Source organism: Ipomoea nil, unplaced genomic scaffold (genome assembly GCF_001879475.1).
Source record: "Ipomoea nil cultivar Tokyo-kokei standard unplaced genomic scaffold, Asagao_1.1 scaffold0188, whole genome shotgun sequence".
In the NCBI taxonomy this organism is placed as follows: Eukaryota; Viridiplantae; Streptophyta; class Magnoliopsida; order Solanales; family Convolvulaceae; genus Ipomoea; species Ipomoea nil.
In genome coordinates, this window is record NW_017616616.1 from 2328627 (window position 1) to 2346321 (window position 17695).

At 35.3% G+C, this 17695-nt stretch overlaps 1 protein-coding gene across 2 annotated transcripts; it reads left to right on the forward strand.

The window, feature by feature from the left end:
• Positions 1-1016: 1016 nt before the first annotated feature.
• Positions 1017-7319, forward strand: LOC109182241 (protein ECERIFERUM 1-like). 2 transcript variants are annotated; one of them, XM_019332361.1, is made up of 10 exons: positions 1017-1160; positions 1950-2173; positions 2248-2480; positions 3343-3562; positions 4990-5365; positions 5651-5758; positions 5929-6129; positions 6220-6318; positions 6417-6590; positions 6925-7319. In XM_019332361.1, exons 1-10 carry the CDS (start codon positions 1101-1103, stop codon positions 7102-7104), a joined length of 1875 nt encoding a protein of 624 aa, XP_019187906.1. In that variant the 5' UTR covers positions 1017-1100; the 3' UTR covers positions 7105-7319. The 2 variants fall into 2 exon arrangements, with proteins under 2 accessions (XP_019187906.1, XP_019187912.1); XM_019332367.1 differs by lacking the exon at positions 1017-1160 and adding an exon at positions 1198-1242.
• Positions 7320-17695: the final 10376 nt, after the last annotated feature.

A 17695-nucleotide genomic window follows, 5' to 3' on the forward strand; every position in this document is an offset into this window, starting at 1 on the left:
ATTAGACGTAGCAATGTAGCTCCAAACAACAGACACGTCTAAACAATGGAGATTCAGCCCGACATAAACAAACAAGGTTGAATCACCAACCTGATCCTCACACCTCGATCAGACAGAGCATTTAGAAAAATATAAATTACTGTGATTCAATACTTTAGCAAACAGAGTCAAATGCCGATTAACACCTGTCAACCTCTCCAACACTTTGAACTTATGACGTATTTTGATATCAATTGTTTATGTTAACTTATTAAGTGCTTACTATAACGTCAAAAATTATAGTTAGTAGCGAAGGCGTATTAACGAGGTAGGTTTACTCGAGCTTTCCTCCTCGTCTTGGAGAAAAGTATTTCACGTAAGATAGATTTCAAATGTGCAATACTTTTTATTAAAAATGTAATACTACATATAAATTTAAGATACGATTCAATATAAAATCATGATCTCAGCTAAAATTTTGCTTAGGCAAAGAGTAATATTACTTAATGGCCCGTTTGGTATACTGTAATTTGGTTGCAACTGAATTGAAATTCAATGAACATGGTAAATTACACTGTTTGATTGGAGAGAATTGCAATTCATGGGGTATCTCCCACGAATTGTAATTCAGAAAGAAAAAATAGATGAAGTGACACTATTACCCTTGATTATTATTACTATTATTATTATTATACAAGGGCATTTTAGTCTTTATACCACTTCTTCCCTTCTCAATTTCAATAATTCTATTTCTTCCCACCAAACAACATAATTTAAATTCTTACTTTATTCTAATCTTATTCTTTTTCTATCAAAATACAATTTCTTTCCTTCTTAATTCATTCCTTCCAACCAAACAGCCAGTAAATGATGGTAGATATGAAGAGCTATCATTCTATGTGGGTGAGACTTGAGAGGTATGTTTTGCCACGGGTAAAACGGACACGTGTCTGCATGCCAGTGGGAAGGGGTTATAATCGTGGAAACAGCATTTATAGCATATAGGGTGATATGGTTCAGTTTTTTCTATCTATAAAATGCTGCGTGTACGCGTGGCTGTGCTCTGAAGAAGCATAAAAAACACTGCAATACAAGACCACAAGAGCATTGTACTACCAAAAATGGCTTCCAGGCCCGGCATCCTCACGGAATGGCCATGGACATGGCTGGGCAGCTTCAAGGTATTCATCATTTTCTACTTTCTTCATTAAAAAAGCATAAAGATTCAATCTTTATTATCACATCAGAACAATTCTCTGCAATGTACATTATATTACCTCTGTGTGTAACATGTACAGTTGAGCACTTTAGTAGTACTGCATCCTTAATACTACAAGGATAATGTTTGGTAGTATTTGGTTTGGGGATTTTCTTTTTGGTTTCTTGGTTAAAGGAAAGGAAATCATTCTTGGAATACGTGCATCATGTAGCCCATGTTCTTGCTCGGGTTTCTGGTTCTCAGTCTGGTTCGGGAGTTTGGAGTTCCTCGATCTCCTCCTTGTATTTGGCATATATATGCTTATTCATGGGGTTCAGTGGGGGCAACTCTAGTCGAGTTAGTTGGACAGTGGCTTGGTAATCACGAGGTTTTAAGCTGTCATTGGCCTTCTTGGTTTGAATAGGGTAACTATGGGTAACCTATACTGATTTACCTAATCTTTTGTCGACTGGGGTTACAAAGCAGGTTTCACCTTAGATGCATCTTTGGGTATTGGCCCGGCCCCTAAATCAAAGAATGGGGGTTAAGAAAATGAGGAATTAACAACATTATAGCACAAAACATTTAGTTTATTGGAAAAGTAGTTGGCAAGTTGCAGATGAGCTATCATGATCATTTAGTTTATTGCGAAAGTTTTCACCTTTGTGGAGTTATGGAGCAATATATACAATATGTGGCAATTAAGTAGAGACAGGATTTTGAAGCAAGAAGTGATAACATTAATGTTTTGTTTTGTTTTGTTTTGTTGTAGTATGTGGTGTTGGCTCCTTTTGTGGCTCATTCAACATACAAATACCTGACAGATTCCCCAAATGAGAGGGATCCTAACATCTTGCTGATTTTCCCCTTCTTGCTGATAAGAATGCTCCACAACCAGCTATGGATTTCGCTCTCGCGCTATCGAACAGCCAAAGGGGACAACAGGATTGTTGATAAAGGCATTGAGTTTGAGCAAGTTGACAGAGAAAGAAACTGGTAATCTGTCATTCTCTAATATAAATGCCTGCAAATTCTTGATTCTTGAACAATATATGTGGTTTTGGTTGCAGGGATGATCAGATCATTCTAAATGGTCTGTTATTCTACTGGGGTTACTATAAGTTACCCATCACTCATCATATGCCAATCTGGAGAACAGATGGGATTATACTTACTGCTTTGATTCATACCGGCCCTGTCGAGTTCCTCTACTACTGGCTCCACAGAGCCCTCCACCACCACATCCTCTACTCCCGCTACCACTCCCACCACCATTCCTCCATCGTCACCGAGCCCATCACATGTAAGTCATTTCATGGGTTTTCCCGTAACACTACTGAAAATTATGGAACTTCCGACCAATCAAGTTGAAACCAAAAAGTGGTCGGAAATAGCAACGTCTTTCTGGATACTAAAAGTGGTCGGAACAAGGCTTTCGACTTGATTTAAGATCACTTTCAGGTGGTCGGAAATTCCATGATTTACAATAGTGTAAATCAAAGTAGTCTGAGTCTAATTTTTAGCAGGAAGATGTGTATAACAACAAGTTTTTAGGTGTTATATTATATGTTCTTGAATCTATAATGACAGGCAAAATCTGCTGGTGCTGGTTCATATTTACATATGCTTATTATCACTACCATTTTACTATCAACATAAATGCAACACAGTGACTAAAGATCATATCAGATTCTTTTCAAGTACAAAACTTTCCAGCTAAAAAGTCCAAATAAATGATACGAAAATTGGGCACTCTGCAATTAAATGCTGCCACAGGGTAGATGGGGACTGTGGCATACTGTGCAGCTTCAATTTATAAAGTTTTTGTTCTTACTCACCTGCTTATAGGTCTCAATCACCCTCTTGAAATTAAGTCTGTTACATGGTAGATACGCAATAAATTCTTTCTTAGCTTGCACCAAAATGCAAGAAAAGGCTCATTACTATTCGTCGTCGTTTTAGGTGAAAATATAATGAAATGTTTGTGGGGGCATTGAAATGGAATTGCTAGGAAAGTAAAGATTTACAGAAAACGTTATTATGAGCTCCATAATTGACAGATACTACAATGTAATAGAGTCAGTAGCATTCAAAAAAAAATTGACAATTCTTCCATTTTTTGCAGAATGGCAATGAACTAATTAAGAGCTTTGTTGTTTTTGCAGCTGTGATCCATCCATTTGCAGAACACATTGCATATTTTGTACTCTTTGCCATTCCACTTCTCACAACTGTTTTCACCGGGACTGCCTCCGTTGTGTCGTTTAGTCTTTACATCTTATACATTGATGTGATGAACAACATGGGGCATTGCAACTTTGAGCTAATCCCCAGCTGGCTGTTTTCCATTTTTCCACCTCTCAAGTACTTGATGTATACACCTTCGTAAGTTGTCTCACATCCCATGTTACACCACACTACTGTACTTTCCCTGTTATAATGCAGTTTAGGTATATATATATCTGTCTGAGGTTGCCTTGACAGCTAGCATATATGTGTGTAGTAATGGCACTATGAGATAGTGTCATTATTATGAGCAACAAAATGCAGGTAAAAGGAATTTAAGAAGTGCCCTCGGGTGGTTCCTGGGTAGTAACTTGTACCCGAGGACGCAAGATCAAGTCTTGGCAGTTACAGTGTGGGAATTTCATCACCCTCTTGTAGGGTGGCTTTTGTTCATACTAGACGCTGGTCCTCCCACTTAATGACCTAAATAATCGTTGAGTTACTCTGATTTAACTTCTGTACAATTCCTGTAGGACCGGGGTGTGAGGGCGAGAGATTTTGTCTTTTTCATTCGAAGAAATTTAAGAAAAGGAAAAAAGTGAATTTAAGGCACTTCAATTCCATTGCCTACACTAGCTGACTCTACCCTCATCTAGTACAATTTCATTATCCAGGGTAGCTGAATCTACCCTCACCTACTACATGCTAATTAATTTAAGGGAATAAGGGTCAAATAGGTCACCCTAACTAAAGTGCAATTAGACTATCAAACTTAAAAAAGATGCAATTAGATCCCTAAATAACATAAAATTATGTAATTAGGTCCAAAATGACCTGTTTAATTACCTGAAATTTTAAGTTACCGATTTTAAAGATAAATTTTAAAACTAATTTTAAATAAAATAATTTATTTTAAAAAAAAAAAAAAAAAAAAAACTAAACCTGCCGGAGACCATGGAGATGAAGGTCTCTTTGTCTCCATGGCCGGAGACCATCCGGAACCTTCGTCTCCGGCCATGGAAACAAATCGTCTCCAGCAGGTTTTAGTTTTTTTTTTTTTTTTTTTTAGTTTTTTTTTTTTTAATTAATTATTTTATTTAAAATTAGTAACCTACAATTTCAGGTAAACAGGTCATTTTGGACTTAATTGCATAATTTTGTGTTGTTCAGAAACCCAATTGCACATTTTTTGAGTACGGTGACCTAATTGCACTTTGGTCTGCAGTTGGGTGTCTATTTGACCCTTAAAACAGCAGAAGCAGATGCCCCCAATAAGGTTGAAGATGGTGAATTGGTCTAGGATTTATTTATGAATATTTTTTTATTTTTATTTTTTAAGTAACGTGGGAAATCTGCAATCACTATCTGAGAGTGTGCATTGGATAAATCTCGCCTTGTGACCCTAACCAACAAAAGACCAGAGGTAAACCAGCCTAAGTTGTCTATAACTGACCAGCTCAAACCAAGAAGGCCAATAGACCGCTCCCGTTGGGAGTCGAATTTGTAACCTTATGAAATTTTGGTTACTTCTAATCTGTTTCAAGAACTGAAAATTAAACCAACTAACTTTAAACTTGATGAAACAGGTACCATTCTCTGCACCACACTCAATTCAGAACAAACTATGCACTCTTCATGCCAATGTATGATTACATCTACAACACCATGGACATGTCTTCAGACACATTGTACCAGAAATCTCTGCAGAGAGAGGGTGATTCTCCTGATGTGGTGCATCTAACTCACCTCATTTCCCCAGAGTCCATCTACCATCTCAGGATAGGCTTTGCATCTCTGGCCTCAAATCCTCAGTCCTCCAAGTGGTACTTATGGCTAATGTGGCCTGTCACAGTTTGGTCTATGATGATCACTTGGATTTATGGCCACACCTTTATTGTTGAGAGAAATGTATTCAAGAATCTCAAGCTACAAACTTGGGCTATCCCCAAGTATCGCGTTCAAGTAAGAACCAATCTTAAGTTGTTTATCATACCATTATTAGTACACATCTCACTGCTGGAAATTATGGAATTTCCGACCACCTGAAAGTGATCTTAAATCAAGTTGAAAGCAAAAAGTGATCGGAAATAGCAATAAAAGTTTTTCCGGATACCAAAAGTGGTCAGAGACTTTCGACTTGATTTAAGATCACTTTCAGGTGGTCGGAAATTTCATAATTTCCAGTAGTGTCGGCACTGTAGACTTTCCCCTACTTCATATATCTTACTACCAATTGCAATTTTGCAGTACTTCATGCAATGGCAAAGAGAGGCAATTGACAAGTTGATTGAGGAAGCCATATTAGAAGCTGAGGACAAAGGTGTCAAGGTCTTAAGCCTTGGGCTATTGAATCAGGCAAGATTGAAACTTGATCTGGTGCAATCACAGCCAAGTTGGTTAGGCTGTTGGCTTAATTGTCACGAAGTTTTAAGTTCAACTCCAATAGAAACAGACTTATTGACGTTCTTGGTTTGATCGAACCAGTCAGCTATGAACAATCTAAGTTGGTTTACCTTTATTTGCAGGAGGAGTTGAATAAGAAGAGTGATGAGCTTTTCATAAGAAAGAACCCAGAGCTAAAAGTGAAGGTGGTGGATGGAAGTAGTCTAGCAGTTGCAGTGGTCCTCAACTCCATTCCTAAAGGAACAACTCAAGTTGTGCTTAGAGGCAACCTGTCTAAGGTTGCCTGTTCTATTGCCCTTGCATTATGCCAACAAGGAACCCAGGTATCTATATATCCTTAGAATCTATCTAACATGTGAAAATAATGTTTGTTAACAGTAATTTATTTCTACTTTTTTTCTCTGGTTTTATAGGTTGCTGTATTGGGTGAGGATGAGTATAAGAGGCTCAAGGCAAGGCTTAACCCAGAGGCAGCTACTAACTTGGTCCTTACAAAAACTTATTCTGCAAAGGTAACGTGTGGGATTCGAACTTAAAACTTTGAATCTGCTTGAAAATGGAGTAATAAAGGTTTCTTGATCATGGAATATAATATAACTCTTTTCTGCAGACATGGCTAGTTGGGGATGGATTGAGTGCAGATGATCAGATGAAAGCACCAAAAGGAACATTCTTCATTCCCTTCTCTCAGTTCCCTCCAAAGAAAGTGCGCAAAGATTGTCTCTACTTCAACACACCTGCCATGATTGTGCCTAAACACCTCGAGAACTTGGACTCTTGTGAGGTTAGACATGAATACATACATTATATACACTACTGGAAATTATGAAATTTCCGACCACCTGAAAGTGATCGCAAAAAGTGGTCGAAAATAGCAACAAAGGTTTTTCCGGATACCAAAAGTGATCAGAACAAGGTTTCAACTTGATTTAAGATCACTTTCAGGTGGTCGGAAATTCCATAATTTCCAACAGTAATTTCTCCACAAAAATATACAATTTCTCCTGTTAATAAATGCACCCTTCACTTCCCACAACTCCAGAAGCTAGCCTGGAGGTTAACTATTATATATATATATGAGGCAAGAACTGATAGAATCATATATTTCAATTTTTCAGAATTGGCTGCCAAGAAGAGTGATGAGTGCATGGAGAGTTGCAGGGATTTTGCATGGTGTGGAGGGGTGGAATGTGAACGAGTGTGGGAACGCCATGTTTGACATTGGGAAAATCTGGGAAGCTAGTCTTCGCCATGGCTTTCGTCCCTTCACAGTGTCTGCAGCTACTGAGCCAAATTAAAGACCTAATTAATTAATATTAAGAACAGCAATATATATATTAAGTATTTATATCTATAGTTTGGGTCTTTGAAATGGCATGAAACACTATGTATGTCGTGTGTGTTTTTGTATTCATCAGAATGTGATGATCATGGCTTAGCTTCCTCTATTTGCAAAAGAGATGCACCTATCTATCTAGCTACCTTATTAGTTATTATCAAATGGTTTTCTTCACTTTTGCATGGCACTGATAACCTTTAATCTTAATGTAATTGATGGGTTGGAGACTTTTGGAGGTATCGAGTTGTCCTTTTTCGAGAAAATTAAAGAACAAAAAACTCCAAAGAATTTTAAGAAGAGAAGAGAGAACAATAATTCTATTTCATTGCCATCCTGAACTCATTATTACATCTATTTAAATAGCAAAATAAATAACCAAAATAAACTAAAATGCCGGGGCCGGTAAGAAACTAACACTTATTGCTCATAGCAAAGTCAAAAACGTTCAGGTAATTTGCGCACTCTTTGCGTGCCTTCTATTAACAAGTTGTTGCTCATTCTTTTGGGGTTAGAAAATTTCGAATTAACATCCACTTAGGGCAGCCACCGGCGGTCTACAATTGTATGAAATAATAATAATAATAATAATAATAATAAGTACAGGAAAAAGTTAAAAATAAAAATTAAAAACAAGAGACATGTGTCAATATTAAAAAGTACCAATGTGTTAAACAGGTAATTTTGAACATAATTGAACATTTTAATAGATTTAAGGTTGGACTCAAGTACACTGTCTGTTTGACTAAAAGGACTGATTTGACATTGGATTAAAATGCTTCATAGTGGAGTAATTCATTATACACATGCCAATTTTCAATTGTCGATGATATATCATTGATTATATGTTGATGTACAACTTGGATGCTTCGCCGGCGGTGGAGGTTGGCGTGTTTGCTGCTGCGAAAAGAAGGCGGGAAACAATGGCGGATGGGGTTGGCATTGTTGGTGGATCTGAGGTTGGCGATGTTTCTATGATCGATGCTTTAAAAAACTTGCTTAAGGCGGGATCTCGTCTCTAGACCTGCCCATCTCTATGAGTACGTTAAGTTGGAACTGTCGTGACTTAAGCAATTCATGTACAATTTGCAAGTTAGTAGACATGGTGTCTCGTAAGAAGTTTAATTTCGTGTTTTTGATGGAATCCAAGGTGGGGTAGGTACATGTTGAGCGCCTCAGTCTTAAGCTTGGTTTCGAAGGTATGTTCTATGTTGACAGTATTGGTTTAAGTGGTGGCTTGGCGTTGCTATAAAAGGAAGAACACGGCCATGTTATTGAGTTATTCTAAAAATCATGTGGATGTGGAAGTCAACCTATCAGGGTTGCCATCTTGGCGTATGATCAGAGGCGGACCCACAGTGGGGGCAACTGCCCCACCCCCACCCCCACCCCCACCCCATACTATATATAGTGTATGTATAGGTCCTTATATAGATAATAATCGTTTATATATTAAATATACCAAATTGTGAACAAAAGCTAATCTAGCTTAGATGGTAAGGCTACTTATTCCTATATGAATAGGCTAGGGTTTGAAACTTGCGAAGCACTTATGTTTGCTTTTAAATTCTAATTGTTTTTTTTTTTTTTTTTTTTTTTTTTTTTTTTTTTTTTTTTTTGTAACATTGTGACTACTTTTCTATTTTATTTTTACTTTTTAATATTAATAGTGTGATGAGTAATTTATAATGTGTTTTCCATTCGAACTATTTTATCTAATTAATTATGTTTTATATTTTGTTTTAAATATTTTTTATTGTGATGTATTTTAAGTTTTCATCTTTATTTAATACTAGGTTTCTAAGTGTTTTATTTATTTTTTTTCAAAATATCTCGTTAGTAAAATTCTCGCCCCCACTAGAGAAGATTTATAGGTCTGCCACTGCGTATGATTGGCTTCTATGGTTTCCCGAAACGCAGTAAAAGGAAGGAGTCTTGGGACTTGCTTAGGTCTCTTACTCCTCGATCCCCGCTTCTGTGGGTAGCTATAGGGGACTTTAATGGCCTCCTGTTTCAGCATGAGAAGCATGGTAGGATCCCTCACCCTGAGAGTCTTCTTCGCGGTTTTGGGGAGTCTTTGGATGAGTGTGATTTGATTCAGTTGCCTACGGAGAGTTACCCTTTCACGTGGGAGAGAGGGAGAGGTCCGAAGGCGTGGTTAGAAGAGAGGTTGGATAGTGTACTTGCTAGTGAGAATTGGTGCAACACATTAATTAGTAGGTGCTAGGTTGGTAAACATTCTAACACGTTCCTCGGATCATTCGGCTCTGTTCCTTGGGATCAGTGATTTGTGGGATAGGAGTGGTAGATCAAAGCGGGGTTTTCGTTTTGAGATGACATGGTTACTTGATGAGGGATGGCGTGGGGTGGTGGAGAAAGCTTGGCAGGATGGGAAGCCGAGAAAGGAGAGAAGTTGATGGACTGTCTACAGATCTGTGGGGATCGGCTCTTGAGATGGGGTGGGGATAGGTTCCATACGTTTGGGACAGATAAAGAATCTTCACAAGGAACATCTTAATTAAATTAAAGGGTTGTCTGGACTATGCTTCATTAGCAGAGTTTCAAAGGCTTGAAACTCAGTTGTGTCGCTTAAAAGCTCATGAAGATGTATTCTAGAAGCAAAGGGCTAAACAACACTGACTATAGGGCCAATACTAAATTCTTTCACATGTATGGTTTGCTCGTAAAAAGAAAAATACTTTTACTAGACTTAAAAAAAGGATGACTCTGGTGATTGGGTGGAAGGTGTTGCTTTGAATTCTATTATCTTAAATTATTATGAAGGCATTTTTAAATCCTATAATTTTGATTTATTTTTTAGAAATAAAAAATAAAATAGAAAAAACACGCGGATGCCTAGGCGCCGATTAATCGTCATCTAGGCGTTCATCGAGCGCCTAACGATTATTTCAACCATGTTAAAACTACACAATTTAGGACCATGGTTCACCTTGATCCATGACATAACAATTGTTAGACAGATGGACAGTTGGACAATACATGTACAATAATAATAATAATAATAATAATAATAATAATAATAATAATAATTCATGTTGACCTCAACTCAAATTAAAAAAAGTTGATGGACTTGTTACATGTAAGACATAATACAGGTTTCACGATAACTCTGCATTTCTAATTGTACCAAATGTTTTTTTTTTTTTTGAGAATTGTACCAAATTCTTTTAAAATCAATTAATCACAAACTTTACAATTTTCAATTTGTAACCATCACGGAATAGTTCTATTTTTAATGAAGTGTTACAAATGGAAAATAAAAGTACTTGCTACACAAAAATTTGTTCCTCTGTCAAGCTAGTTCAGACAATTTGGTCCGTCCTGTCCCTGGCCCAATGAATTGAACCAGACAAAAGCTTTCGAGAACAGCTCAACATAATGAAGCTGTAGCTGGCCCAAATTGCAATTTCCCCCCAAAAAAGTAAATATTCTCAATCCACGCTAAAAATAGGAAAATGTTATATGTACTCCTATTTTCTACTCTTAATTTTTATTTTCACACATAAAATTTTGATGTAGACACTTATATTGTGATCCACATGAAAAAAAAATGGTTTATCAAAATCAGTAACTTCAGGGAGTAAAATTGAGGGAATAAGATTTGGGAGTATATGTAGTAGAACTCCTAAAAATAATACTGATCAAATAAGTCATTCAATTACATGTGATAGTACAATATATTTATTTGATATAAAAAAAAATTGTAAATAGATTCCTAAATTAACTAATTTCGTGTGATTCGTCTAATTTGCTAGTAAAACCTTTTACTACCAAGTAACTAAGCGTCACATGAAATTTTTTAAAAATAGATTGGTATGTCTTAACATGGGAGATAAAGAATATTTCTTCATCTCGGCCTTGACAAAAAGAAAGGCTCTTCATCTCCATGATAAACTATGAGGGGACGGAGGGATGTTATTTATTTAAAATTATTAAAATATATTTAAAAATTAATATTTGTACAAGTAACTTCACTTAACGCTTGATAACAAGATAGTAAAGAGTTTTACCAGCAAATTAGACAAGTTCCACAAAATTGGTTAATATAAATATTCAATTACATTATTGGTACAATTCAATATTCAATATTCAATATTCAATATACATATATAAAGCATTATTCCTAGAAAGAATTTATGTATGGGTGCTCATCACCACCAACCATGCCATAAATTTTTCCTTATTAGGTGTTGTTGTTTGGGAACAAATTTTTCCTTATTAGGTGTTGTTGTTTGGGAACAATTTTTCCTTATTTAGTCTCTCATTTATGGGACTGAGGGACAGGACCACTTCTAAAAACAAGTGCCAGATTCAATGCGATCTATATCTTCTTACCCACTAATGTATATATAGAAAAAGAAAATATTAATATATTTTTTTTTTACCTTAATTTATAATATTGTCAAATTTAATCTCATTTTATATAATTCACCTCATTGCTACTAACTATATAAGTAAATTTAATTTGTAAATTTTAAATGACATTTTATATATGATAGGGAATGATCATTAAATCCATTCAATAATGATAATGATCAAATCTCAGAATCCGAATACAACAGTAATATAGGGAAAATGGTTAAATTAAATAAGTCCCTAAACTTTAACAAAAAGTTAATTGAGCCCTTATATTTTTAGAAGTTGAAATTAAACTCACAAACATGTTATTTTAGAGCAATGAAACCCACTAACCTGTTGGTGATCTGTAATTGCATGTCAATTAAGGTTCCAGCCAACTCCGGAAAATATCCGACCAAATTTTGGCGACCTATGGCAACCAGCGACCGTTGACGGTTGCCAATCGCGTTCTGCCATTGAAGGCAACCAAGTTCGTCGCCTTCTCCGACACTGGAGAAGGAGATCTACTTGGTTGCCTTCTCCGGTAGAACGCGAGCGGAAACTGTCAACAGTTGCCAGTTGCTAGTATTTAACATAGGTCGCCAGAATTTGATCTGGTGTTTGCCGGAGTTGGCTGGAACCCTAGCTAATTGATATGTAATTACAGGTCACCAACAGGTTAGTGGGTTTCATTGTTCCAAAATAGTATGTGTATGAGTCTAATTGCAACTTCTAAAAATTTAAGGGCCTAATTATTGACTTTTTAGGTAAAATTTAGGAAATTATTTGATCATTTTCCCTATAATGTATGGTAGAAATTCAAGCAACTGCAAATTCAATCAAAGCGCATACGATATAGTATTAGTGATTTAGTGGTTAGGGTTTGACTAAAATTGTCAATTCATATCATAAATAACATTCAATTCAAAATTTGTAGAGTTGCTGATTGATTGATTGATTTAAAAATTAATATTTGTACAAGTAAATTCACTTAACACTTGATAACCTGATAGTAAATAGTTTTACCAACAAATTGGACAAGTTCCAAAAAATTGGTTAATATAAGTATTCAATTACACTTTTTTTGAAAAAAAAGATTTAATAACTCAATAACATTATTGCGTGCAATTCAATATCTATATTTAAAGCATTATTCCACACTAAAATTCTTTCTAGGAAAAGAATTTATGTATGGGTGCTCATCACCACCTACCATGCCATCATTTTTTCCTTATTATTCTATCATTTAAGGGACTGAGGGACAGGCCGGACCACTTCTAAAACATGCATTCACATGAATCATACACACAAGTGGTAGATTCAATGCAATCTATATATCTAGCTTCTTACCCACTAATGTATAGAAAAACAATAAAAATTAAATTTATTAATAAAAAAATTCATAGGTTTATTTTGACCTTAATTTTATAATTTTGTCAAATTTAATCTCATTTTATATAATTCACCTCATTGCGAGGAGAACTGTATTGAATGAACTTAATTACAACTATATAGACTCGGGGAATATATATACAAGAGGAATCATAGGAAGACTAGAATAGGGAGTCATACTATGACTCAAATACAATAATCCTAATTCTAGTCCTAATAATTGCTACTAACTATATAGGTAAATTTGTAAATTTCAAATGACATTATATATATATATATATATATATATATATATAGAAGGTATGGTAGAAACTCAAGCAACTACAAATTCAATCAAAGCGCATACGATATAGTAATATTAGTGGTTAGGGCGGGTTCAACTCAGATTGTCAATTGATATAAGAAATGACATTCGATTCAAAATTTGTAGAGTTGCCGATAGAGTTAACTGTAAAGGGATGGATTATATGTCAATTACATCTGCGACTATTTAATGAAATTTATAACCTAAATTTTCAAAGAAAAATGAAAAAGGGTCAAATAACCTTTAACTAGTGGATCAAATAGTGCAATTGAGCCACTACGGATCCTCCAGATGAGGTTAGAGTCTTATTGGATGATGATATGTCTGGTCGTCCCACTTGGTGCAATATGTATAACCCATTGTAATTGTTGTCGACTCTTTTGGGTTTCGCCCTTCCTTTCTTATATAAAAAAAAATAGTGCAATTGAACTACCTAAAAAAATTCATCTAAACCCCATAAACCAACCAAAAAAAAAAAAAAAAATTGCAATTAAGCTCTATGGTAACTTGTTTAATTAGTAGGTTATTGCTGCATTAATTTGAAAAACAAGTTGCCAAGCACATTGTGCTTAGATGGCATCCGGATTGGACTCCCATATGGGAGATTGTGTGTTTGAGCCTTAGTGAAGGTTTTATTAGCTCTTTGTGTTTCAGTTGATTGAGAAAGTAACTATGATCCCGGCAACCTCAATTCTTCATTGAAGGAGTCGATAGCTCAAATTAAAGACTTTTGTACCAAAAGTTGATAAAGCCAGTGTTGTACCACGGTGGTTAGATTTTTGTCCAGCATGGAAGACAACCTTCCAAATTCTTTTAAAAAAAAAAATTAAAAATTTTATATTAATAAATATGTAAAATAAAAATAAAAATAAAAATTTTTAAACCCAGGGCCAAAACACCAGCAGAGCATGTGCAAGTAGTGCAACATATATTATATTTTTCTTAAAAAATAAAGTTGCAGTCTAGTTCAACGTTAGCTAGCTAACTTGTCTTGTCTATTCCGTATACGAAATTAAAGAGCAAGCATCAACACGCGCAACTCAATCAGTTCAAAATGATGATACTCGATCTATAAATTATAAATAATGATACAAGATTGAACTGAACAACCACAATGTGACAGTTTCACTCAAATTGTTCCATAACAAAATAAGGAACGTCTCATAATTCAATTTTTATCTTTTAAAAAAATTATTATATAAGTTCGAATATAAAATCAAAATGAAATAAAAACCTTTTGTAAAAAATAATGTATAAAAATTCAACAAAGAAAAAGTAAAAATCAAAATTTAACTTAAAAGTGACATTCTTTCTTTATATTTGGATACAAAATTATTTATCAAAGTTTCAATGTCAATTTTTTCTAAAAACATAATTATGAAGTATAAAAATAATGGTTTATATATCAAATAATTAAAAAAAAAAAATTAGGCCCCAAAAAGTTGGGAGTCGTGTTGTCGCCTGGCCACGTATGGTCAGGCTGGCCTTGAGTTTCATCCAATGTGATGGAATCTTTGTAAGAACTTGACACTGGTCATTCCTTTTAATGAGTCATTGAGTCATCGTGTTTTACCCCTTCACTATCATGCATGTTGAACTAGAGTGTAGGGCCAAAAAATTTTGCCTTTTATGAGCAAGTAGCTTGTAGATCATAGCTCAATGGCACCTCTATGATTCGAACTCATGTGGGAGCGTTGACTATTTGTGCTTTAATATGTTGAGAAAGTATATATTGCAATTAAATAGCAAGCTGCGAGGATGATTTCAAAGTCTTACGTTATTCTCACACGTAGCTTAAATGGTTTTATGTGTGAGAGTACAAGTTGGAGTAAAAAATGAAAGTAGACATAACAGTTTTCATTAATTAATGCATTCTATCGCATGCAGATTGGTTCAGAGTATTTTTCATGTCTCTCATTTAAAAGTCTTGAGCTAGTTAATGCATTCACCAGTACGTCAGTTTCACTTTCATTTTCCTAATTAAGTGTACACGATATACTCCGTATATAGTGCATAGAAATTTTGAAAGAGTAGTATTTCCCTATTCCAGAAAGTAAGTGTGAGTCAGGATCAATGAGGCGGGTCAAATCAAAATGGAGACGTAATACTAATAAGATAGATGTTATACTTTTGAGACCATCAGAATTAGTCGCCTTCTTACCCCCAAAAGGCTGAATCCCCAATCCTAATGGCAAATTGATCGCCTTCTTCTTACTAAATATAGTCGCCTTTTTCAGGCGACCAGAACTGGTCACCTTTTCCGAGAAAGCGATCAATTCGGGGGTCGCCTTATCTGGGCAACCAAAACGTGGTCGTCTTCTCCGGACGACTAGAACTAGTTGCCTTTCTCCCCAGAGGCGACCACAAATGGTCGTCGGGGAAGGCAGCCATTTTTCTATTGCGACTTGCGTCGGTCTCTGATGGTAGATTTTTTTACTCGGAACCCTAATGACCTGCTATCACAGGTCACTAACCCATTTTTGAATTTCATTGCATTAAAATAAAATGTTAATGGGTTTAATTGCAACTTTAAAAAATTTAGGCACCTAATTGACTTTTTAGGTAAAGTTCGATGACCTATTTGGCCCTTTTCCTCTTTTTCTTTTGTTCTCCAATTTTTCATTTCTTAATTTAGAAAAATGAAAACTTTTGCAAATAGTAAAAATACTTGTGGGCAGCGGTTCGAAGAATCAAGTCTAATATTTTATTATCGAAACATGACAATAATAATCACTATAAGAGTATAAAAAATAAAATTATGCATTCGCTATTAGTTATAACTTTTAATGTAGTAATCATCTTGATCCTGACAACACCGGATTTCTTTGGCTTTCAAAAGCTAAGGTGGTTTAATTAGCACGTCGGTTGCCCGGAGGTATTCAAATTGTAATTTTCTTCCCTATTTCTGTGTACAAGGTGGAAGTGGGAGATGCATCTTGTTTTGTCACGAACTTTTCGTTGTACACATTTCATGCATGCGTCATAAGCAAGAATGGGACGTAAATTGAATGTCGTACATATATAGGAGTTGCAATATCCACAAATTGCAGGGTCGGATTTTGAGCTGTGCAAGCTGCACACCTAACAGAACAAGGCCTTAAATTTTAGAGGATTCAATATTTAATTTTTACCTTGCTAGTTAAGAAATTAAAACAAAAGAAATTACAATTATCTTAAAAGACTTTATGGCAAAATGGTAGAAATGTGTGTCTATAGTGTTTCATCATCTTGCCCGTTGTATCCTTTTGCTTTGTTACGCACACCTTGTCTTTCTCTTTACACACATCAACATTTTACCACCTTATTATTATTATTATTATTATTATTATTATTATTATTATTATTATTATTACGGTATTAATTTTAAAGATTGCGCTTTTGATAGGGTCTCATTTATTTACAATAGAGGGGTCACAAAAATCTAAAAACCGACCCTGACAAATTGGCCACCCAAAAAAGAAAATGACATCTAAGATATGATAATAAATGGTCACTTGATTTTGTGACGATGTACTAAAGTTGGAAGGAAAATATTTGGTGTATTCCCATTTTATACTTCTAATTTGTACTTTCTCTCACATATTTTTGATATAGACATTTTTCTGTGGACCCACATAATGAAAATAATTAATTTTAATTTGTCACCTTAGAAAGTATAAATGAAGGAGTATAATTTGGGAGTATATGTAGTAGAACTCTACATGCATGTATCTTCATAGAAAATTTTTCATTGTGTTAGTACGTGTACGTGAGATGCCGTGATCTGATTGACACTGATGATACATTATTTTTCCTTTTTCTAAAAAAACAAAATGTGTGTTTTTTCTGTGTGCTCGCAAGACATTAGTCTGCTAATAGATAGAAAATTTCCTTAAAACTTGCTTTCAACGTCATTGTGGGGTTTCATTTTTATTACAAACATGGGAAGTTTTAGTTTGGGTTGGATTCCTCGTGAGGAAAATATACAGATTCATGGAATTTAGAATATAGTCCAACAGCTACACGGGACCCCCTAACATAGACCGTAATCTAGAATATAGTCTAACAGCTACACGGGACCCCCTCACATAGACCGTAATCGCACGTAGATATTCGAACCCATGACCTTTGACTCTGATATTAAATTGGAGTATGTGCTCCATCTCAACTAAAATTCTAAGCTGGTAGTTGGATTGCACATTAATGGTTATATGCTCAACAAGGTCTAGCATCTGTGATTCATGTTCAGTTGAGTTACCATAATTTATATGCTCGCAGATGCTCTGTCGGGTCGGAATGTGGAGGCCCTTACAAGGCGTTTGGTTGAAGGGAATTTAAATTCCATTCCCACTTAATTCCTACCTAATTCCAAATGCCACAAAATTCCCTTATTTGGTTGAAAGGAATTGAAATTCCATGGAATTGCAATTCTCCATTTTCAAGGAATTAAAATCCCATGCCCCCCCCCCCCCCCCCCCCCCTCCACCGGGGATTTTAATTCCTGGGATTTTAGAAAAAA